This window comes from Phodopus roborovskii, unplaced genomic scaffold (assembly GCF_943737965.1).
Source record: "Phodopus roborovskii unplaced genomic scaffold, PHOROB, whole genome shotgun sequence".
NCBI classification, from domain to species: domain Eukaryota; kingdom Metazoa; phylum Chordata; class Mammalia; order Rodentia; family Cricetidae; genus Phodopus; species Phodopus roborovskii.
This window is the reverse complement of record NW_026125506.1, coordinates 10,077,794-10,102,285: the sequence shown is the minus strand read 5'-3', so window position 1 is coordinate 10,102,285 and position 24,492 is coordinate 10,077,794. Positions and strand designations below refer to the sequence as shown.

The window sequence follows — 24,492 nt, the reverse complement described above, 5'->3', positions numbered from 1 at the left end:
GGCTGCTCACTTGTGTGATGTATCTTAGCTGAAGGTCAGGTCCAGTGTCTGATTTGAGGGTCAGGGTCCCGGGGGAGACTCTGCAGCCACACAGTAGATCAAGGTGGCATCTCCAGATGTGCACAGCAGAGCATTTCTCTTGGTCTCTGTTGATGTACTATCCCGTGGATGTCACGGGGTTTTAGGACTGTGTCTGGTTTTATTGGGTGAGTGATATTACTGGGTTTTGGTTATGAGATGCAGTTATCAGATGGGTGTAGTAGGTCCTTAAGCTATTTTTTTTAACATGTTGAAAAGACAATTTTTACTATGCTCATTACTTTAGGTCCATCCAAAGTCTGAGGGATGCCTCTCTGGATGGCTCAAGTTAACCCATTTTGTTGCTTGGTTCCACACCTGCCATGAGTTTCAAATTGTCTGTTCCAAAGAACACATCGTTAGCCTGGCTGCAGGCTAATATCCAGGAGCTCCATTTGGAACACCTCAGGAGCCTACACTTGTTCATCTCTTGCTCCCAATCTAGACTCAATACACACTGGACAATGGCCACTGCTGGCCTAAATTCACAATGTCTGACTTTTCGTTTTGTTTTTTGAGACAGGGTTTCTTTGTGAAGCCCTGGCTGTCCTAGAATTCACTTTGCAGACCAGATTGGCCTTAAACTCTTGAGATTGGCCTGCTTCTGCCTCCCAAGTGTTGGGATTAAAGATGTTCGACACCACACTGGGCCTGGAGGAAACTTGATTTTAATATTTAAATTGATTTAGGTAACTTCATAAAATAAAATGGAGAGTGGGCTGAGGCCTCTCCTCCATATTCTTAAGACCTCACTATAAAGGGTGAAGCCAACTTTTCCTCTGGTAGACCATTTCCAACTTTTGGGAGGAGTTGCTCTCTGCTGTGCGAACCAATAAACAGAGCCGTGGCTGTTGAAGGTCAGACTCTCCATCTTTTTTTCTGCCTTCTGTCTCTTTGAGCTGCCTCAGAAATTTAATAGAACATGCACTAAACTCTTGTGTGACCCTTGTGGCTCCTCGTTTCATATTATTAGATTATGATTTCATCCAAAGCATCTCAAGTCGCAGTTCATATATCTCCTCTATCAAAAGAGGAGCCAGGGTGAGGGGAATTTCTTCAGCAGCCCTCCTTCCCACTTTTTGAGATATGTAACTCAGGCTAACCTTGAACTCTGAGATCCACCTGCCTCTGATGGTATTAAAGGCATTTGCCACCAGGCACGGCTTTTAGCAACTTTTTGAGGTATAACTAGAGAGTCACCAAAATGGAACAGAGGGTTTGTGTAGGGCCAATGCGAAGACAGCTAACAGCTTAAGCTCCACGCTTGGTTACGTCTTGCTTTCCCCAAGTTTGCTCTTGGGAAGTCCATATTCCCATCTCTATCTCCCTTACCTCCCTCATGTACTGTAAGCATCCATTTAAATAATGTTTAATAAAGCCTCCCACTCTGCTACATAAACTGGCTAGTCCTAAAACTCTCCGTGTGGAAGCCACGAAGTCGTTTGGGCCCCGGAAGTTTAAGGGGACTCCTCGGATATTGAGGTGAGAGCGGGCGGCTGCCTCTCTGACCCCGCACAGCGGACAACACAAGCATTTACATTCCGGTTGGTTCCCGCATAGCGAGGTCTCTGAACGTCCCAAGTTACCGTTCAGTCCCTAGCCAGCCTCCACGGCCGTCTCCACAAGCTTTCTCCAAGGGTGTAAACGCTTGCAGCGTAGACATAGGTCAGCAGGCTCCTGCGCACGCGTAGCACAAACGCACCCCCGGCTCCCCGGGCTGACCGCCGGCGCACCGTCTTACGTCATTAGCACGCGCCACCGCAGCGGAAGGCCCGGGGGTCCTGTGCTGTGTGCGGCGCGCCCCGGGGAGGGCCCGGCGGGCGCCTGCACGTCAGCCGCGCGGCCCTGGAGAGGCTCGGAAAGCCCGGCGGACGCTGGCGAGGCGCGCGTGGGGCTGTGGGGTCGCGGAGCTGGGCTGCAGCATGGATGGCGTGGGGTTGCAGAGGGTTCGGCGCGGGCGGGCGGCCGGCGCAGCTGCCCGGCGCGGGCGTCCCGGCGATGTGTGGCGCTGAAGCGGCAGTGGGAGCGGCGGCGGCGGCGGCGGGCTCGGCTTCGGCTTCGGCTTGGCGGCGGTGCGGGCGGCGGCGGCGGCGGCGGAGGCCCCTCCTCAGGACCTGGCGAGCCCGGGCCTAAGCGGCGGCCCCCCAAACCTCCCGCACGGCGCTCCAGGCCGGGCCCCTCCCCGTCTCGCCCTGCCCCGGGAGCCTGCCTCCCCGGCCGGGGATGAGGCCGGGAAGCGGCTGCGCGGGGCCCAGCACAAAGGCTTGTCCCCAGGGGCCACCGCCGCTGCCGCCGCCACCGCCCCCACCAGCCTAGAGCCGCCTGTAGAAGCTGAGCCGGCACCCGGGCCCTCATCCCCTCCGGTCCCTAGTGGCGGGCACTGCCCGTCTCCCCGAGGCTCGGGGACCGGAGCTCCGAGCCCTTTGCTTCCTCGGCTGCCAGGGGACCAGACAGCCGCGCAGCCTTCACTGCTCCGGGCCGTGGGAGCCCTGCAGAGCATGTCGGAGGACAGAGACATGGAGAAAACCATCAAGGTAATCGAGAGAGAGAAGCCACCTGTTCCCTGTTTTTGTCCTGTAATTCCTTTCAGCACCAGCCTCGGAAAACCGAGAGAACTTGAGAGTTAGAGGTTCTAGTCATTGGAATCTAGTGATTCCGGGTTTCGACCTCCTCGGGTTCCTTGGACTGTGTTGAGTTGTGGTTAGGGGTGTAAGATTCCCTACAACTTCCTTGGCCGAAGTAGTTTACGCTCAGCTGTAATGAAGCTGAGTTGCATGGGAATACTTGATACGAGTGGAACTAGGGGTTTCTTAAGACTCTCACATTTCCATCACCCCAAGTTCCCCCGTTTGCACCTCAGTGGTCCGCTGCAACACTTGGCAGCGGCTCGAATTGACCCCATCTGATAGGTCTTAAGCATGCTTGAGCTTCAGGAGATGGTTCACCTTCGTCCAAAGCCTGTCCTTCAAATTTCCCCTCCTTATCTGTGCATTCATTTCTTCCTGCTCTCGTGCATGCTCTCCTAGGAATCAAGAGTTTATTTCAGAGGTGCTAATAGCACTCTGTATTCTAAAATGACCCCAAACGGGACTGGGAATGTAGCCCAGTTTGGTAGAATACCTTACGTACCATGCACGAGCTTCTGGGTTTGATTCCTAGCACCTCATAAAACTGGCACAGTGTTTCAAGTCTGTCATGCCAGCACACGGGAGACTAGAACTCAGAGCCAGTGCTATGTTTCCAGGTTTTGGTGGGTAGGAGGACCTGAGCTCAAGCCTGATGCCCAGAGTAAGATCCGTGGACCCCCCCATGGCTGGAGAGAATCAATCTATCTTTTTTTGGTTTTTGAGACAGGGTTTCTCTGTGTATTGTTGGAGCCTATCCTGGCTGGCCTCAGATTCAGAGATCCATGTGTCTTTGCCTCCTGAGTTCTGGGATTAAATTGTGTGCCACCACTACCTGTTGATAACTGACTCTTGCAGATTGTCCTCAGGCCTTTGAGCGCACACACTCACACAAAGTGAAACAGTAAGAAAAAGATTAAGGTTGTCTTTGAACACATAGGGAGTTAAGAGGCCATCCCGGGGCTACAAATTGTGTGTAAGTAAGTACATAAATTAGAATGACTCAAATAAACCGGACGTTGGTGCTGAAAGCCTTTAATTCCAGCACTCAGGAACAGAGGCAGATGGATCTCTGTGAGTTCGAGGCCAGCCTGGTCTACAGAGCTAGTTCCAGGACAGCCAGGGCTGTTACACAGATAAACCCTATATCAAAAAACCAAAGAACTTGGTTACTTGAGCCTCTGTAGACCAGGCTGGACTTGAACTCAGAAATCTGCCTATCTCTGCCTCTTGGGTGCTGGGATAAAAGGCATGAGCCACCACTGCCCGGCCAGAATAGACTTCATGTGAATTTTTTTTTTTTTTTTTAATTGTGACAGCTTTGTTATGTGTTGACACTTTTCATATCTTTGTTTGACAGTTTCATGCATTTTTTTCTTCATTGTTTTTGCTTCACCATTGAGAGCATTTATATTTGCTGGGTATGGTGGCATGTGCTTGAGGTCAGGAGTTCTAGATTAGCCTAGGCAACACAGTGAGAGGCCATATCAAAAACAGATAAACAAAACAAAGAATGAAAAAGTCCTTATTTTGATTCAGTATCAGTATTGTCTTTTAGTCTTTGTGTTAAAAATTTTAAAAACTGTGTGTGTGCGCGTACAGAGGGAGGTGTCCCCAGCTCACTGTGTGTGTGTGTGTGTGCAGAGGGAGAAGGTGTCCTTAGCTCACTGTGTGTGTGTGTGGGATGGGGTGGGGTGGGGTGGGTGAGTGTGTGCATGAAAGTTGGTTCTATCATGTTTGGGTTCCAAGGATACAGCCCAGGCTTGTGGCAAGTGCTTTTTACCTGCTGAGCTCTCTTTGGGCATATTTTTAAAAAAGAAATTAGAAAAGAAAAAACCTCACCACAACTTTTTCCAGGGAGAACTGGAAAGATGGCTTAGTGATTAAGACTATGTACTACTTTTGTAAAGAACTCAAGTTCAGTTCCTAACACCCACACTGGGTGGCCCATAGCCACTCAAAACAGCCTGTACCTCTAGCTCCAAGCAATCTGACACCCTCTTCTGGTTCCAGGGCACTTATACTCATGTGCATGAACCCACACATAATTAACCCATACAAGGGTGCCTGCGTGCGTGGTGCGTGTGTGTAACATACCTTTAAACAAGCACTTGGGAGACAGAGGCCAGTAATCTCTGAATTCAAGATTGGCCTGGACCACACAGTCAGACTCTTGTATCAAAAACAAAACAAAACAAAGGCTCTGGAGAGATGGCTCAGCCCTTAAGAGCACTGGGTGCTCTTTAGAAGGACCTGGGTTCAATTCCCAGCACCCATATGACAGCTCACAACTGTCAGTAACTCCAGCTCCAGGGCTCCTGACACCCTCACAGACCTGAATGTAGCTAAAACAATGAATGTAAAAAATGAAATTAATTCAAAACAAAGCAGAAACTATTAAATCTTTGCAGAGCCTATTTGTATACAGTTGTCAGGGATAGTTGCTATTGTTTTGTTTTTATTTTTTCTCTTCTCACATTGGATGATAATTTTCTGAGTTTTATGTATCTGTTAGTTTTGTTGAAAGTTGGACATTGGTAACACTGTAATAACTCTGGACTCTGACCAGTCCCCCAGCTTGTTACATTTGTAGCTGCCTAGAATAAAAGGGGAATTCTTTTCCTTGTGAGTGCTAATGTCTGCTCAGGGATGGCAGGTCCTTGTTTTCATGTTTGTGTGTGTTGTCTACTTAGTTATGTCATTCCCTGATGTGGGCAGAGACTTTCCAGTATTTTGAACTCCTGAGGCTTTTATCCCCGCTGCCGCTCAACCCCTGCGGTTCTGGAGTCCTTTCAGAATGGAGTTGACTGCAGAGTGACGTCTGCCTTTAGATTTTCTCTGGTCTCTGCCTCCCAGTCCTTGTGTGGAGAGCTCACTTCTTATTCTATGGCTGTGTAGCGATTTGCCCTGTAAATCCACATAATCTGCATTCCTGGCTAGGCCTATTGTCTTGGAGCTTAACACAATTGTCCCTTGTCACCCACATGCTCCTGCTCCTTCCTGCATAGCCTACCATTTTCTCCCTTTTTCACTAGAGCAGCAGCATTGTTTACTTTTCATAGCCAACCCCTTGGGGAGCAAGCGACACCACTGACTGTGTTGGGCAGTGAGGACAGGGTAGGAGCTGCAGGAGCCAGGCTGCATGCTGCTTTTGACCTCACTTCTATTGGGATTAAAAAAGACAGTTCTATGTGTAGCTTATACTCTTCTGAAATAGTTTTGACAATTGACAGACTCTGACTGTGCAGCCCTGGCTGGCCTGGAACTCATGTAGACCAGGCTGGCTTGCTTGTGCCTCCTGGGTGCTGGGAGTAAAGGCAAGAGAAGTTTTGCTGTTTTTGTTTTGACAGTTTTGTCTAGCTTTAAATATATTCCTGGAAAGAGCTGCCTGCCTTTCACACTGTATGAGAATCCCCTGTTCTGTTATTCCTGAGCCCCAGAGAATGTGATGGTCTACCCAGATAAAGATGAATGGGAAATGAAACTAGAATACTTCATGTACTCCATCCCAGATCAGTTGTACCTGAATCTCAAGTGACAGGCATGGGCATTGGGTTGTTTTGAGTTTAGACATTCTCGGTGGTTGTGGTGGGTGGTTACTGAGGACCAGCAGTGGGTCTGTAAGTGTCTTTCTTCCTTCTGTAAAAGCAGGTGTCTGAAGTCCAGGCTTTAATGTGTAGTCCTCTTGGATGTCTATCAAGTAGATAGAGCACCTTCCTATGGTGGAGGTTAGGCTTGAGAGCCCACTCTGTGTGCCTGTTTACACAAGTGAACAGTCTGTTCAAGGATGTAAGCCTCTACAGATAACTGACACCATTTTCCGGAAGGCTGGAGAGTTATTGTGCTGTGTGTGTGCACCCATGCATGAGCATGGGGTGGGGTGCTGGGATGGACATGGCCTCTTGTAAGCTAAGTGCTACACCTATTTAAAGTCCTAGCCTTGTAAGAATTTGATGACACCCTCCATAAAGCATCATTTGCTTACATAAATAGACCATGTAGGCGGGTTCCAGTTTCCTTTTGTTCTGGAATCTGTGCAGTTGACTGGCTTAGAAGGTGAGGTGCTGAACCATGGCTGTCCTGCCTCTGCTTGGTTATCTTAACTAACAGTGGAATCATCTCTGCCCCTCCCCCTTTCTTCTTTTTAATAGGAAACCTCCATTTTAGAAGAATATAGTATCAACTGGACTCAGAAGCTGGGCGCGGGAATTAGTGGTCCAGTTAGGTAAGATGCGCACATGGGAAAATGGTGCATTGCTCTGGGAGGAGACACACAAAATGAGCCCTGAGCTACAGGCATCAGATGTGCTTTGAGAATTAGCCTGAGTTTAAATGGTAGAGTTTTTGTTTTGGATTTAGTCGTAGTGTCGGGCTTTGTGGGTATAAAAAACATGTACCATTGAGCTCTACCCCCAGCTCCTAGGACAGGGTATTTGATTGATTTTACATTTTCATGAGTGAACATTGTGTGTGTGTGTGTGTGTGTGTGTGTGTGTGTGTGTGTGTGTACACATGTGTGCCATAGCACATGTGTGGAGGTCAAAGGATGACTGTCGGGAGTTGGTTCTCCTTCCCCCATGTGGGTTCTAGAAATCTCACTTGCCCTTAGTAAAAGTTTATTAGTTTTTTTTTTTTTTTTTAAACATCTAGACACAGCTAGGTAGCAAGATCACACGATCTGTAGTATTACAGGACATTTTTAAGATGTGATGATATTTGAGATGGGTCATTGGGTAGAGGCGCTGGCTTACAAATCTGATGACCTGGATTCAATCTCTGGGACCAACAATAATACTGGAAGGAGAGAACCGATCCCTGTGGTTCCCCTGTGACCTCCACATGTATATCCATTTACACATTAAGAATTATGGGGGGCTGGAGAGATGGCTCAGCGGTTAAGAGCACTGGCTGGTTTTTCAAGACGTCCTGAGTTCAACTCCCAGCAACCACATGGTGTTCACAACCATCTGTAATGAGATCTGGTGCCCTCTTCTGGCCTGCAGGCATCTATGCAGACAGACTATTGTATACATAATAAGTAAAATAAATCCCTTAAAAAAATAAAAAGAAATTAAATGTAAAAGGTGGGCCTGGAGAGATGGGGCAGAGCACTGACTGCTCTGCATAGGACCTGGGTTCAATTCCCAGCACCTGTAAAGTAGCTCGTGTTCCAGGGGATCTGGTGCCCTCTTCTGACCTTCACAGGTGGTGGACAGGTTTACATTCAGGCAAAACTTTCATGCAGTCAAAACAAACAGATAGGAAATGTTTATAAATGTGGACAACTGGTCCCCTCTTTGAGGTCGTCATTTCTGCAGTGCTGATGTTCTGCTGGGCTGAGACCCAAGAGATTTTTCCCTTGTCCCCTGCTGCCCTAGGGAAGTTGTTTGTCTTTGTATTTGTCTGTCTGAGATGGAGTCTCTGTAGGCCATGCTATCCTGGTTCTTGCTGTGAGATCCTAACTGCCACCATGATTCCCCTCTACACCTAGAGTCTGTGTGAAGAAATCTACTCAAGAACGGTTTGCACTGAAAATCCTGCTCGATCGTCCAAAAGCTAGAAATGAGGTATGTTCCCTTATTCAACTTGCTTACGCGCACGCGCACGCACACCTGGGGAGGGAGGAGTGTGCTGGCTGCAGGCCAGAAGAGGGCATTAGATAACAGAACTGGAGTTACAGGCAGTGGGAACCACTCAGCTTATGTACTGAGAACTGAATTTGGGTCTTCTGGAAGCACAGGAAGCACTCTTTTAACTACTGGCCATCTCTCCAGTCCATGTTTAGATGTTTTTAGGGCCTAAGAATATGTACTTGTTTATAGTTAAGTCAGGCAGCTTTCTAGAAAATACAGAGGTGCATAAAGAATCTTAATTCCCTACTGAACTTGTATTCATGTAACCATTGTCAAGGGTTATGTCTCAACATGGAAAGCTGGCTAGCATATAGTCTTTTCCCTTCCAGCCACCTTACATTCTTTTAAAACAGTAATCGTGAAATAAAGTGAGTTATTTGTTTTTTCATTTACTAATAGACAACATAGACAGTGAACCTTTGGGTGCAGTTTTGTCTGGAGAGAAAATCGGGGAGATGGGTCTGGACAGGAAAACACGTTTGTTTTGTTTTCTTTTGTTTTGTATTAGTCTGCACGGTAAGGAGTTTTATGGAAGTAGACATCCCTTGGACTTAGTGTGGTCAACTTTTGATGATGGGACGTTTTGGGGAAGATACGTCATTTCCTTTGCACACAGACATTTCCTGTGTTCTCTTTAAGGTGCGTCTGCACATGATGTGTGCCACACACCCCAATATAGTTCAGATTGCTGAAGTGTTTGCTAACAGTGTACAGTTCCCTCACGAGTCCAGTCCCAGGTAAGACTAAAGAGGGCTGCTTGGTCCTCTCCTGTGTCCTCTTTCCCTTCCCCTCCATTCCCTACCCCTTCCTCTGTGCTTAAAAACCGAGAAAAATCTGTAAAAGCAGAATTATGCCATGAATTCCCAAGTCGTCCTCATTGGGCTTACCAACTGCCCATGGGGATTGTGTCTCATCTGCTGCCCTCCTCCACCATTGTTTTCATTATTTGCTGTTCTTAAAAAGCCTTTAATCGTTGGGGATTATAGGTCAGTGGTAGCATAAGTTTGCCGAGCACACCCAAGACCCTGGATTTAATTTCTAGCACTGGTGTGTGTGTGTGTGTGTGTGTGTGTGTGTGTGTGTGTGTGTGTGTGTGTTTAGTTAAAAGCAAAATAAAACATTAAAGAGCCAGGTATAGTGGTGCATGCCTGTAATTTTAGCACTGAGAAGCTGAGGCAGGAGGATCATACATTCTAGTATAGTCTGGTCCACGTAAGACTATGTTTCTAAGTAAATTGGAGTTGAAATAGACTCTATTCCAAATCTGTGGGAGGGGCCCAAATGTTCTTCCAGGTCAAGTCTTAAGAGGCTGATACAAAGGCCCTTGATCTGACCTCCCTTTTGAAGAAAGAAATAATCATCTTTCCTTTGGGCTGCATATTTGGGAAGCATCTTAGATGGAGACTAAGGTGTGAATCCTGCCATTGTAGTGTGGTAGGTGTCAAGCAAGTAAGCCTCTTCCTTGCATTCTGAACCTTAAAAGACCCTGGTGGTGTAAGTGCAGCCCCGGAGGCTGTGGGAAGTGGGCATTGTGGAGCTGGAAAAGATGGAGTATTGAAAGCCAATGGGAATCTATTGTTTTTCACAAGTATACTCTGTTAAGTGAAAGCATTTGGATGAAAGCAGAAGCATTTACATGAAGGAATAGGAACCAAAATTCATGTTTTGCTTTTTTCTTTTAGTTGAGAATATGAGGATCATTATACTTAATTAGTGGCTAAATAACCCTGAACTTGGAAATTGGTTACATATTTTGTAGATGAGTTCATTTCATGTCCATTTTTTGATGCTTCAGCTCCCCTTCCCCCCCCTTTTTTTTTTTAACTTAACAAAATCAAATGCTTCCAAACAGGGCTCGACTCTTAATTGTAATGGAGATGATGGAAGGGGGCGAGCTATTTCACAGGATCAGCCAGCACCGGCACTTTACAGAGAAGCAAGCCAGCCAAGTAACAAAGCAGGCAAGTTGACCCGGGCGGGCGCTGGGTGGGCGCTAGGGGGCGCCAACAGTCCAATTGCACTGGGGAAGAAAGTGGAAAAGCTCCATTTGACCTTTCATTGCCTGCTTTGTTATAATCAGAAAGCACAGCTTCACAGGGAGAGTGCCACCCCTTTCTACTTTGGGAGGGAAGACTGTATTCTTAATTGCTTGTCACATGTGTCCCAAGGGCTACTGTGAGAGTTTCCTCTACTGACTTCTGAGGACAGCTGTGTGCAGGTAGCTTTCGATGCTCTTGATGCCACTTGAAAGACCCTTTAGTATAAGCTTGTTCTCAAGCATTTGTACCTGAGATGTTTCTTGTATAAGTCACCTATCATTTCTGCAGATTTTGAGACTATTCTCAGATTTTTATAATAGTGAATGATTCTTAGTCATAGACTATCATATTTTATTATTATATAAATGATTTATGTTTCATTTGATACCCTGGCCCCAGCCAGCACTGACCACTCATGTAGATGACAAGCTAAACCTCAGGCTTGTCTTCACAACAAGCGAGTAGACCACAGCACAGCAGTTAGCTTTGTGACTTAGCTCTCATTTCCCACCCTCACTTTTCAAGTGTCTTTTGATGCCTCCTTTGTGACTGACTAGGGAGCAACCAGTATTTGAAGTGCTGAGAGGAATCACACCGAGTTGAGGAACCACAGAATCTCTTTTGTCTGACTTTTAAATTATACCATTCATTCTCAAATACTGAGACTAAAGGATGAGATCTGACTATCTGTTAAAAAACGAAAACAGAAAACTTGCAGTCTACATGGACAGATGCATTATCATTAAGTCAGAAGGGCAAATTTAAATACTCATAGAGAGCAGCTGTCTCCGAGGCCACCTGCTGGGCAAGCTCCTGCCTAAAGATGCTACCTGTGGGTCCCTACAGTGTCTGTTACAGCACAGGTCAAAGACAGTGGGGCATCTTACAGGATGTATTCACTGCTTTATTCTGACAGTCATGCTTGCTTAATAAATACAGGCTGTTCTGTTTCTGTTTCGTGGTGTCCCAAGTCTTTCTTAGCTTCTGTTTTTGAAATGGACACTGGCCACAGTTGTGATTGACTTAACCCTGAGCTCTCATACTAGGTGTGTGAGAGACGGTGCTTGTCTAAGATGGCTGGTGCACTGTGCCCTTTTTCAGATAGCCCTGGCTCTGCAACACTGTCACATGCTGAACATTGCTCACAGAGACCTCAAGCCTGAAAATCTGCTTTTCAAGGATAACTCTTTGGTGAGGAAAATTGTTTTTGTCATTTGATGCTGTCACTTTGTCCTCCCTCCCTCCCTTCCTCCCTCCCTCCCTCCCTCCCTCCTTTCCCTCTCTCTTTTCCATTCCTCCCTCCCTCATTCCATTCCTCCCTCCCTCATTCCATTCCTCCCTCCTTCTCTCCCTCCCTCCCTCCCTCCCTCCCTCCCTCCCTCCCTCCCTCCCTTCTAGACATAAGCTGTGTATCCAAGACTGGCCTTGAACTTGCTGTGTAGCTGAAGATGACCTTTTGACCCTCCTGCCTCTGCATCCTGAGCATTGGGATTGAACCCAGAACCCTGTTCATAGTAGGCAAACACTCTGCCAACTGAGGCACAGCCACAGCCTTGATTTGTTTTTGTCACACTGTCTTGGTATTCATCATTGTAGACTAGGCTGGCCTCAAACTCAGAGTTGTGTCTTTGCTTCCTGAGTTCTGGGACTGCAGGTGTGTGCCTCCCTGTTACTGTGCTTCCGTGTGCAGAAGGCTCACTGCACAGTGCTTCTAACCCTTAATTTCCTCACTTGCTTTCTTGTTAGGGCTCACAAATGTTGTGACACCTATGACGGTGATTTGGATGGTGCAGATGTATCTGTGGGACTTAGAAGTCTGGATACTATTTGCAGGGTCTATGGGCAGAGGCAGGGATTAATGTCGTATTTTATATCACCTTGAGCGTTAAGTTTATTTGCTGTTGGCCCTGTTGGGTTTTCCTCTGTGTTCCTGTCCCCTGCCCCACATTCTGTCAGTCCAGTCTGTTGCTCTGGTTGCCATGAAGCTCATGGCTCATGTTCATGATGAACTGTGCACGAAGGTGAGGAGAGGAGGGACAGTGCTGGACTGTGCTCCAACTGTGAACCACAACCCCCTCTTCTGTTTTACTTAGAGACTCCTGATTGATTGGCTTTTCTTGCCTGCAGGTGCATGTGGTGCCTGTGAAGGCCAGAAAAGGGCATTGGAGGCACTGGCACTGCAGTTACAGGTGGCCGTGAGCTGCCACATGGGTGCTGGGACCCAGCCAGGCACTCAGTAAGAGCAGGAAGTGCTCATAAGTTCTGGACCCCTACAACCCCTCTGTACTAAAACAGTTTTCCTCATGCCTGCATCGTCCTCTCTCTCATACATGTTATATATGTAACGTATATGGTATATATGTTATGTATAGATGCACATACACACCCCCCCCCCCACACACACACACGGTTTTATTCTGGAGCCCAGGCTGGCCTCAAACTCATGATAATCCTCCTGCCTCAATGTCCACAGTGTTGGGATTATAGGCATGAGCCACCCACCACACCTGGCTTCCACAAGTGTTTACTGACAACTATGTAGTATTGACCCCAGTTTGTTTTCTTTCAGGATGCCCCTGTGAAATTATGTGACTTTGGATTTGCTAAAGTTGACCAAGGTGATTTGATGACACCCCAGTTTACCCCTTATTATGTAGCACCTCAGGTAAGCATGCTTTCTTCCTTAAGGTATATTGCCAAATTACCTGTAGCTCTTGTTCCTACTTTTTATTTTTGGTTTTTAAGATTTAACTATGTGTACTTGAGGGGTTTTTTGTTTTTAGAGACAGGGTTTCTCTGTGTAACAGCCCTGGCTGTCCTGGAACTCACTTTGTAGATCAGGCTGGCCTTGGACTGAGGATCACCTGCCTCTGCCTCCCGAGTGCTGGGATTAAAGGCATGTGCCACCATGCCCAGCTTTTGTGTGTATTTTTAATATAAGAATGTTACTATAGGTGTTCATGCAGGTCCTGAGAGAGTGTTGGATTCCCTGGAACTGGAGTTACAGGTCATTGTCGATACTAGGAATTAAACTTGGATCCTCTGCAAGAGCAATACATGCTTGTAATTGCTGAGCCATGTCTCCAGCCCCAATTCTTGTTGCTTCTGTTGTAGGCTTGTGTCAAGATGGGGAGCAGGAACTCACTTTCAGAAACATATAGATTGCTTCATTTGGTGTAGATTTTTGCTTTTAAAATCAGCTTTTAGGCTCTAGCTAAAGTGTTTACCTCACAAGCCTGAGAACCTGAGTTTGGATCCCTGTAGCCTACAAAAGGCTGATGTGATGAGAGGTGTGTGTGTGTAATAAATTATTATAAACATCTATATATGTATACATATGTATATTTATATTTCCCATATTTATATTTCTGTGGTGAGATGGGAGGCCTTTCTAAAGAGAATCTGAGTCTGTTAGGTGATCTGTTGGTTTTGCAGAGGGCCCTGGAAGTATCTTGTTAAAAACGTCTTCGATCTCAGACTCTTATCTGTCATCTTCAGCAGCATGAGTGTGTTAGCAAATATGGCAATAAACTACACTGGCATAGAGCCTCAGGCAGCTGTTCTATGCACTGGCGTAATCAACAGTTTGGCCAAAATGACAGTCCCATGGTGGCAATGGCTGCCTTCTTGGGAGCATTTGTCAGCTAGTTCCATATGATGATTGTAGTCTCTGAAGCCTGTCTGGTTGGTGTGAGTCTGCTTTTGATTAGGCTTAAGAGCATCCCCAGGGACAAGCCAGTGGCCACAGACTCCCATGGGCAGAAAGAAAAGACAGATCTTCTCTTCAGGGACACATCTTTAACTGGCTGATAAATTGCTAGCTGTAAGAAGGAAGTTTGAAAGTGTTTTGGTTTTGAGACAAGGTCTCACTATGGCCTGAAACTTAGAGTGAAGACTACTCTATCATTGGGTTAAAGTTGTCTGCCAACATGCCTGGCTGAAAGTGCTGTATCTTAAGGTTTTTGAGGGCCTTTGTTTGTTTGTTTGTTTTTTGAGACAGAAACAGGGTTTTCTTGTGCAGCTCTGATTGTCCTTGAACTCACAGAGATCTGCCTGCCTCTGCCTTCCATATGCTGGAATTGAAGGTGTGCAGCACCACCACCTGCCCTGATTTTACTCTTTGATTATTGATTGTCAGTTGTCTTTAGCCTTGTAAGGGCCCCAAGCTATGGGCCACTGGTGGTGTGATTCCCAATGAGCTATCTCATTTGGTCTGACTCTTTGATAGGTACTGGAAGCACAGAGAAGGCACCAGAAGGAGAAGTCTGGCATCATACCTACCTCGCCAACGCCGTACACTTACAACAAGGTGAGGGAGCAGGCAGTGAGTTCTTCCCATTGTGGACTTAGTAACTCCAAGAGATGTTAGGATACAGTAGCAGCTGGGATACAGGAAGGGACTGAGAGATGGAGTCAGGTTCTTACTTGTTTAGTGCTTGCAGCAGGATCCAGTCACATGCAATCTACCGAGGACACTGAAGTGGCATGGTTAGCTTGCATTTTGGGAGTAAAGGCCATTTCTGAAAAACTGAAACTCAAGAGCACTCAGGTTTTTATGGTACCATTTCTTGGTGCTTCATAAAATGCCAGCTTGAAAAAAATGAAAGGAGGTAAATGTGAAAAACAGCTGCCTAATTTGACAGAGCAAGTGTTTGGTTGCTTGGTACTGTCTGTATCTACAGCTAAATACCAGCCATGGCTCTGGAGCTCATGAGGCCAATGCCTCTGGACATGGGTCCTGGAGCTGCTGAGTGGATTTTAAAAAGTGTGCTTTGGGGCACTTAACTAGCTACAGGTGACAGAGGAACCTAGGATAGCTGCTGTGGGCCCACACGCTCCAGCTGTGTGGCATCATTTAGGCCATGAAGTTGCACTCTTGCCAGGAACTTTTAGAAGTACTTATGGAGTTTGCAGGCCACAAGCCTAGCCAGATAATGGCAGGTTCAGTGAGATGCCCCTTCTTAAGGGACTAATGCCAAAAACAATAGGGAGGACACCAGATAACCTCTGGTTTCATATGCACAGTGCATAGGTAGGCATGTGCATCCTCCACAAGTGTGCACAAGCATACCTTATATAGCAAAACCCTGGTGCTGAGTGCTCCCTGGTAGGTCCATCCCATGACCACCTGTACTTTTGGTCTGATGAAGCTTGCTTGCATGGTGTGCAGCCTGCAGGACAGGTGACTGCTGACCCAGACCCAGACCCACCTGAGCCAGAGAGCATACTGACAGTGTCCCCATACTACTTACTGCCTGTGTGATCTCCCACCAAGAGGGTCCCAACGGCTATTTTAGAGGCAGCTTTGGCTCTTAGGGTTGTTACCACCTCCATGTCTCTGAAGAGCAAGTGGTGAAACATGCCTTCAGAGCTCATACCTAATTCCTGATAAGGAGAAACTTTTCATTTGGAGCTTTTTAGCCTGAGAACTTTCTCTGTTCTTTCATTACTTATAGTATTCTCTTCAATTGTAATTTATATAATTTTTTTTTCTTTCTCCGAGACAGGGTTTCTCTGTGTAGATGGCTTCTGCCATCACTATTCAGCTCAAATAGTCGTTTTTAATGAACATAGACTAGGACACCGTTTGTCATGTGTGACTAACAGCAAATGCTTTTAGAGTTCCAAACTGTGCTACACTGTGGCCATTTCAGAATGGCTTATACCATTTAGGCACCAGCCTGCTCGTGCTGTAGCTGCTGTGGTCAGCATGCTCCTGACCATCCAGATTGACACGGTACATGATCCAGTGCGAGCTGGCTTTTAGCTTTCTGCAGGTCTGCTTTAGGCGGGCTCGTGTGCATGTGATACATGCAGTATCTCTGAGACAGGGAGAGAAGCAGTCTTCTCGGATGTCCTTTGCGATGGTAGCTTGTACACATTGGGGCTGCACACACCTGTGCTGTAGTGGGAGGCTCTTCTGTGATCTGAGTGATTGTCTTCTGTTTTGCTTTCAGAGCTGTGACCTGTGGTCCCTAGGGGTGATCATCTATGTGATGCTGTGTGGATATCCTCCTTTTTACTCCAAACACCACAGTCGAACTATCCCAAAGGATATGCGGAGAAAGATCATGACGGGAAGTTTCGAGTTTCCAGAGGAGGAGTGGAGCCAGATCTCAGAGATGGCCAAAGATGTTGTGAGGAAGTGAGCCCCTGGCCTGCCGAGGGGGGCTGAGCGGGGAGGGGCACAGGGTAAAGAGAAGCCCTTTGCTGCCTGCTAGGCATCTTCTGTCTTACTGTCCCTTTAGCTTGGGTTAAGAGTTCTAGAGTTCTCCTTGTAGTCGGGCATGGAAGCTCATATCTTTACTCCCAGCACTGGGGAGGTAGAGGCAGGGGGATCTCTCTGAGTTTGAGGCCAGCCTGGTCTCCACAGTGAGGTTCAGGACAGCCAGAGCTGCATAGTGAGATCCTGTCTTGAAAAACCAAAACCAGCCAGGCGTTGGTGGTGCACGCCTTTAATCCCAGCACTCGGGAAGCAGAGGGAGGTGGGTCTCTGTAAGTTCGAGGCCAAGCCTGGTCTATGGAGCAAGTTCCAGGACAGGCTCCAAAAAAAATACAGAGAAACCCTGTCTTGAAACTCTCCCCCCCCCCAGGAAAAAAACAAACCCCCTTCCCCTCCCCCCCAATTTTTTGTTCCAAGACTGTGAGTCCAGGTTGCTGTGTACTCAGTCTTCATGGACATTAAACTCAGGGCCCTGCTGTGCTCTTCTACTTCCCCTCCTCATCTTTCTATCATCTTGTTTTGAAACAAGATTTTATTCTAGCTCGGACTGGCCTAAAACTTACTTTGTAGTTGAAGCAGGTCTGAGATTTGTGGAGCTCTTCCTGCCTTAGTTTCTTGAGTGTTAGGATTACATGGGGGCAAATCCATGCCCAGCTTGTGTCTCTTCATGTATATAAGCCAGCTATCAGGGATAGATCTAGGACTTTAACTGGGGTCCCAAGTGACAGTGTGGCCTTTGGCCTTTCAATCCTTGTATATTGTTGCAGTGTGTGGTATTAGACTCAGGGCCACTCCCAGCCTTCTCTGTCAGGTAACCGGATGCTCTGAAAATATTAAACTGAGGATTCAATAATAATTAGGGGTAGCCAGGACTAGAGTTGGCTCTGTGGTCCAGAGCACTAGCTGCTGCTCTTGCAGAGCTAGGTTCTCAGAGCCAACATGATGGCTCACAACTGCCTGGAACTTCAGTTCCGTGGGGCTTAACGCTCTTTTCTGGTCTACTCAGGCATTGCACACATGATATGTGTGCACAGATAACATGCAGACAGACACTCAAATGTAACATAAAAATAAATATTACAAAGATTTAGGTCGCTGGGCGTTGGTGGTGCACGCCTTTAATCCCAGCACTCGGGAGGCACAGGCAGTTGGATCTCTGTAAGTTCAAGTCCAACCTGGTCTATAGAGCTAGTTCTAGGACAGGCTCCAAAGCTTCACAGAGAAAAACTCTGTCTGGAAAACCAAAAGGGGGGGTGGTGGGAAGAGTTAGGTGGGCAGTGGTGGCATACATCTTTAATCCCAGCACTTGGGAGGCAGAGGCAGGAGGATCTTTGTGGGTTCAAAGACAGGCAGAGAAACCAAAAAAAAAAAAAGGGGGGGGGGGTGGCCGGTGGTAGGGACAGTGACTTACATGAGAAAGATTAGGGACAGTGATTTACATGAGGCGGCACAGGCCTTTTGAGTGCAGAGCTGAACGAAAGATGTACTTTCTCCTGCTGCCTGTGTGGGAAACACCGCTATGTGGACATGACGAATTCTTCTTGGGTTAATAGGAAGGAAAGCATGAAAGTGAGCTTGTGCCAGGCCTCACATAAGACCACCACTTGGAAGGCTGAGGCAGGAGAATCATGAATTCATTGCCAACCTCGGCTACATAGACCCTATATCAAAACTAAAAGTGAGGTAGTGGGTTAGGAGGTCTGCTGTAAAAAGGAACTAGTTCCTAAAATATATAAATGGCTTTTTCTGATGGAAGCAGGGTTTGAATTCCCACCTGTCTTCATGTGCTGCTTCCTGGCTTTATGCCCTGCTCTGTAGTAAATCTTGGTGTTCTCTTGGTGACTCTCTGCCTCTTTGTGGGGGTGTGCATGTATGTAGAGGTCAGAGGTCATTCTTTAGCATCATTTTTTAGGCTTTCATTCATACTTTTGAGATGTACGCTTGTCCTGACTCCAACATTGGAATGAAGGGATATGTAATTATAAGAGGTGGTGCTTCAGAGAGCCCAGGAGTAGGAGTATGCGGGGTGTCTCTGTGTTTGTGTGTGTGTGTGTCTGTGTCTGAATGGATGTGAGGTCATGAAGTATGACCAAACGCAGCTTCTGAAGAGACTGTTGGCTTAGGAGAAAGTGCCATGTGATGGTCTGTTGTAGTCGTTGACTGTCTCTGAGTAAAGAAAAGTTTGGGTCCTACCATATGATAGGTTCTCCTTTTATCTTGGATAACAGCCTATTATTTCAAAACGGCCCTCAGCTAATTTACAGCCATTATCAGCCAAAAGTAGTTGAAGCATTGTCCCAGAAACCACAGTGTGGGTATTAAATACAGCAGGACCTATAGGCATGTTGGTTTTATCTACTGAATCTTGTGATGTGGTCTGAAGTTTGGTTTTTTGGTGCTCTTTTTTTTTTTTTTTTTTTTTTTTTGAGACAGAGTTTTTCTGTATAGCCCTAGCTGTCCCAGAACTTGCTTTGTAGACCAGGCTAACCTTAAACTCAGAGATCACCTGCATCTGCCTCCCAAGTGCTGGGATTAAAGGTGTGTGCCACCACTGCCCAGCTTTGAAGCATTTTTGAATAAAACTTCTGGTACTCCTTTCAATCTGCCACCCAGGAGACCTCAAGCCATAGTGTACCCACAAGTACATGGGACTAACACCCTATCCTACCTTGCTGCTAGAAGCCCCAGGCCTGTAGGAATTAGTAAAGTCAAAAGAGCCCAACCCAAGAACTTCCTTTGTTTCTGTTGAGGACATCTGTGCATGTTGGTTCTGTTGGTATATTTTCTCTGCAGGCTTCTTAAGGTCAAACCGGAGGAAAGACTCACTGTCGAGGGAGTGTTGGACCATCCCTGGCTCAACTCCACAGAGGCCCTGGATAATGTTCTGCCCTCTGCTCAGCTGATGATGGATAAGGTTCTGAGTGATACTTATTTTGTTGTCTGAAAAGACAGTGAGAAAGGAAAGTTGGGCTGACTAAATACAGTACTTAAAGGGATACAGGCAAGCTTGTTTTCTCGTGTTTCCTGAAAAATCAGGCTGCAAGGGCTGTCCTTCACATTTGCGGTGTGGGGTTGGTGGCACAGAGCATACATGGTCCCTTCCCCTTAAGGAGTTTGAGTCAGACTGGTTGGGAAGGCAAACAAACAAAATGTGAGTATTTTATAAGCCAGATCTCACATGCTGTGGCAATTCAGAATTGAGTATCTGTGAGGGTTTCTGCTGTCCAGGAAGAAGGCAGAAAGCCTCCTACATTTTCTGGCTGCCTTCTATATTGAGGAACTTTGAAGACGGATTGTTTTATTTGTCTGTGTGTCATCATGTGCATTCAGGTGCCTCTGGAGGCCAGGAGGCATCAGATCTTTAGTTGGAGCTACAGGTTGTTGTGAGCCGCCTGTTGTGCATGCTGGGAACTGTAAGAACATAGTGTGCTTATCGCTGCTGAGCCATCTCTCTAGCACCATCAGTAGTTCTAAGGAAGAAGGCTACCTGGGAGGTGGCCTCTGTGTGGTCTTCTGGCCCCTGGGCCTCACCGATCCAGGGAGAACTCCTGTGCCTGATAAAAATATGTATGCCATCAGCATACTTGCTCCTGGACTGGCTTTTTAGATGTCAGGCGACAATGTGGAAACAAGCTGACAAAGGCAGGCACAGTGGCATACCACTTCTAGCATTCACTCAGGATGCATTCAAGAGTGCAAGGTGAACATGGGCTACATAACCAAAACCAATGAAAAGGCCAGAAGGCCAGGGTAACTGATGACAGCGTTTACATGCAGGCAGTGGTTGCAGGGATCCAGCAGGCTCACGCTGAGCAGCTGGCCAACATGAGGATCCAGGATCTCAAAGTTAGCCTCAAACCCCTTCACTCCGTGAACAACCCCATCCTAAGAAAGAGGAAGTTACTTGGGTAAGTGAGCTTATTTCTTTGATCTTCATGGTAGGCATGATTGAGTGGTGAGTGCCAGAACTCAGCCGGGGTCGAAGTATAAAGTTTACAAGTGGCCTCAGAAGTTGGACACACTCTGTAGTTACTTTTTTCTGAACGTTCTGGTATCTTGAGTTTGTAGCTGGGTTCTGAGGTCTTACCTTGCTATTATCTTTCCCCACACTTGTAAAGCACCAAGCCAAAGGATGGTATTTATATACACGACCATGAGAATGGAGCTGAGGATTCAAATGTTGCCTTGGAAAAGCTTCGAGATGTCATTGCCCAGTGTATCCTCCCCCAGGCTGGTAAAGGTCATGCCACTTACTAATGTTCTGCATGTGTGTGTGTTTGTGTGCATGAGCACACATGGGTGTGCATGTAACAAGAGGAGCAGATAATTTGTGATGGTCTGTCTCTTACACTAAGTACATTATGTAAATGAATCCACACTACTAGGAAGCAATAGACAGGCAGTACAGACACATGGTAAGTTTGTGTGTTTGGTCTTCTGTGATGTAGAGGGTGAAGAATGGAAGTGTGGACAAGGTGTAGGTCTTGGTTAGAGGCCATCAACACCATTTCCAGGACAGTGTAACACTGTGCATCTGTGAGTATAAGGACACTGCACAAGCTCCTGGACTTTATAGGAGAGAGTCCCCATCCTAGGAGCTGTTCATATGGCTCTGATGATGTGAGCAGCTGTTCTCAGCTAATGAACGAAGGAGGCTTCATATTAGGTGGGGGTCAGAAAAAGCTGGAATAACCCCTCTTGGTAAATCCTTTGCCATTTAGGAGCACTCTGGGAACGTGCCTGAGTATTTTGAAGCAAGGGATGAGCATAGGAAGAGGGCAGCGCACAGCCTTGTTCTTCCTCCATCTCTTGGCTAGACGTTTTCGTTCAGAAACATCGCTCACATTTCTCCAACTCCCAGCACTCAGTCTTGGGGTTGCCAGAGCATGTGTGTGACAGTGCTAACTTAGAAGAGCTCAGTGACAAGCCAGGACCCTCAAGAAGCCAGTGTCTAGCAAAGTATGCATATTGTGTCATACTTAACTAGTTGGACATCATGTCCTTCCATTACTGACCCTGAAGTCCCATAATGCTACAGAACAATCAGACGTCTTCCTCATTCTTGTTCATAGGCGAGAACGAAGATGAGAGGCTGAATGAAGTAATGCAGGAAGCCTGGAAGTACAACCGGGAGTGCAAACTCCTGAGGGACGCGCTGCAGGGCTTCAGCTGGGACGGTAAGACACAGCCAGCTGCACTGTGTACACACAGATGGCCTTTCTGAGGCCGAGCCAGTGAGGATGGTGTTTGAAGGAGGGGTCTGGGGGCAGGCCCTACTGTACCTGCCCAGGCATATCTGCTATCTGCTCCCTGCACCTGTTTTCCAAAGCGCAGGGCATTGTATGTTACAAAATGAACACTGGAGAGTTCTGCCAAATATTTGAGAGGAAAAAAGAGAAAAGGCCAGATTCTTGCCCCACGTTTCCTGGGCTATTCACCAGGTGGCCAAGGACCAACAGCATGCAGTCTAGGAGTACCAGAAAGTTCTCTGTAACCATCTGTTAAGCTCAGTCATTTGGCTGAGAAGGCTGCCAGATCTGCCACTAGGTAAACTACTTCCCCAGGAGAAGAGAGTAGAGAGGGGCCTTTCCCGCTCTGCTCTGCTCATCAGCCTGGGTTGACAATGGTTGCTCCAGCTGAGTAGACTGTACCAGACCCGTGCTGTGCCGGTGTCCTAGGGAAGGGAAGGACAGTGCTTTGCCTTTGTCCCCTTTCATGTTTCCTCAAGATGCCTGGCCACCCCCACACCTGAAGAGTCACTTCACAGGGAATTTGTTTTAAAGCATGAACTATGTGATGGGTCTGGAAAAGTAATCTGTACACTCACAGTGAGCGAACACTGCTGTGTACCAGCCAGCATCTCCATCAGACAGTAGAAAGGCAGTCGGCTCTATCCAGTTGACTCAAAGGCCATTCCAACCCTGATTATTAGTTCTGTAGTCTGTAGGGTTTTTTGTTTGTTTTTACTTTATGTAAAACTTTATGACCACAACTGGTGCTGACAGTTACTGGTAACTATGAGCCACCATGTGTGCTGGAAACTGAACCAGTGTCCTCTGCAAGAACAGCAAATGTTCTTAACTATGGATCCATCTCTCCTGTCCCAAGTTGTGTGTGTATGTGTTTTTGTTTTTTTTTTTTTTTTTTTTGAGACAGGGTTTCTCTGTATTGCTTTGGAGTCTGTCCTAGAACTAGCTGTGTAGACCAGGCTGGACTAGAACTCACAGAGATCCAACTGCCTCCTGAGTGCTGGGGTTAAAGGTGTGCACCACCACGCCCACTAATAGGAGTTTTTATGTGCTTGGGTGTGAGTGCCTGGCCAGATAAATGTACATCAGTTGTCTCTGGTTTTGTGGTTTGTGAAATTGCTCAGTTGCCGCTTGAAAACAGGGTATGAACTGCTCCTGGACAGTGGGGCGGATTCCAGCTGGTGAGGTGGGTATGCCTGCTCCAGCCATGTGAGGGGTTGGAAACTGACCTCACTCTTCTTGAGTTTCAGGTCGTGGATTCACAGATAAAGTAGACCGACTGAAGCTGGCAGAGGTTGTGAAGCAAGTGATTGAAGAGCAGACTGTCCCCCATGAGCCCCAGTAGTAAAAGCTTCAAACCGTTTTTAACAATTGGAAAAATTATTCCTTAATGTAAAAAGTAATTTTTATGTAAATTAATAAATCATAATTTCATTTCCTTGTTGCTTAATGTTGCTATATAGAGTTAGGTTCAGAGTTTCTTAACAGTTAACTGTTTTACTTTAAAAAAAAAAAAAGCTCAATTCCTATACTTATTAACATAGGATAATTGAGTTTTATGACACTGTCAAGAAAGACCGATGTGTTTATAAGAAAATATATTAGCAACTGTTTGTGAGATGCAGGGAAAGGAGCCATGCAGGCTTTCTGCTGTAAACTGTTACATCAAGCACCACTTTACAAATGGAGCCTCTCTCCTTTTGCCTTGGTTGTTTGCTCCCTGCACCTTGCCTAGATTATTTCTAGTGCTGACCTGTTTTTAGAAATCAGGTTTTGCCAACTACCTTCTATAGCTTCCAGGATGGATACTCCTTGGCCTGGAGCCATTCAAGGCAGAAAAGCAGGAGTGTGAAATTTGCTTCTCTTGTCTCCAATCCCAGAAAAAGTTATTTTCTTTCTGTCATACTTATCAAGGGTGTTGGTGCTACGATTTGCTTTGGGCCTTACTCTTCATGGTTTTAACTTAGAGTTTCCCTTTCCCTTCCCTGGCACCCATTCTGTCCTCTGCCTCCTTGACAGCCTTACTGTGTAAACATTTATTTCTGTAGTCTTTTTTTTTTTTTTTTTTTTAAACATTAAAAAAAAATTTTTTTTCTGCCTCCATGTGTATCTGCACACCAGAAGAGGGCACCAGATTTTTTATTACAGATTTCTGTGAGCCACCATGTGGTTGCTAGGAATTGAACTCAGGACCTCTGGAAGAGCAGATAGCGCTCTTAACCTCTGAGCCATCTCTCCAGCCCCCTCTAGCCTTTCTGGTACAATTTTGCTGACATCAGAAAGGGTCCAATTTTGCTTGGCTGTTTTTCTCTTACAGCTGTCCATACTAGTGGTTCTGTCTAGATTTATTTTCTTCAGTTCCTTCAATCTCAGGAGATATAATTAGGACCCAGAAAACAGCTTTTTACTTTGTTACCTATTGTGTATATAGGCACACCCAGCCCCTCTGGTAGTTTTTTACAGCTGTTTTTAGTGATTCTTTGCTTAAACCCAGAAGAGCTCACAGGTAGGACAAGCCCTCTCTCATTCAATTTTGTCGCCTCTTCAATCAAAATGGATTTTACTGGGCTTTATTTTCTAGCTCCTGAGTGTCTTCACTGTTCTTCAGGATGCCACTGACTGGGGCTGTGTGCTAAAAACCACTGT

General features: G+C 46.5%; 1 protein-coding gene across 2 annotated transcripts; it reads left to right on the top strand.

Moving 5' to 3' along the window:
• The first annotated feature begins 2,184 nt into the window (after positions 1 to 2,184).
• Mapkapk5 (MAPK activated protein kinase 5) lies at positions 2,185 to 23,284 on the top strand. 2 transcript variants are annotated; one of them, XM_051176588.1, is made up of 14 exons: positions 2,185 to 2,612; positions 6,854 to 6,927; positions 8,194 to 8,269; positions 8,975 to 9,072; positions 10,188 to 10,296; positions 11,476 to 11,565; positions 12,944 to 13,039; positions 14,603 to 14,683; positions 16,332 to 16,519; positions 19,391 to 19,511; positions 20,375 to 20,505; positions 20,716 to 20,831; positions 21,670 to 21,774; positions 23,097 to 23,284. In XM_051176588.1, the coding sequence occupies exons 1-14, from the start codon at positions 2,577 to 2,579 to the stop codon at positions 23,189 to 23,191; spliced, it is 1,416 nt and encodes a 471-aa protein (XP_051032545.1). In that variant the 5' UTR covers positions 2,185 to 2,576; the 3' UTR covers positions 23,192 to 23,284. The 2 variants fall into 2 exon arrangements, with proteins under 2 accessions (XP_051032545.1, XP_051032544.1); XM_051176587.1 differs by having other exon boundaries at positions 2,187 to 2,612; positions 20,716 to 20,837.
• The last annotated feature ends 1,208 nt before the right edge of the window (positions 23,285 to 24,492 follow it).

Excerpts from the sequence above, each read along its gene's own strand:
- Mapkapk5 (XM_051176587.1), top strand. The coding sequence starts at position 2,577 with ATGTCGGAGGACAGAGACATGGAGAAAACCATCAAG. Across the intron at positions 2,613-6,853 it reads ACATGGAGAAAACCATCAAG|GAAACCTCCATTTTAGAAGA; the intron begins GTAATCGAGAGA and ends TCTTTTTAATAG. Across the intron at positions 11,566-12,943 it reads TTTTCAAGGATAACTCTTTG|GATGCCCCTGTGAAATTATG; the intron begins GTGAGGAAAATT and ends GTTTTCTTTCAG.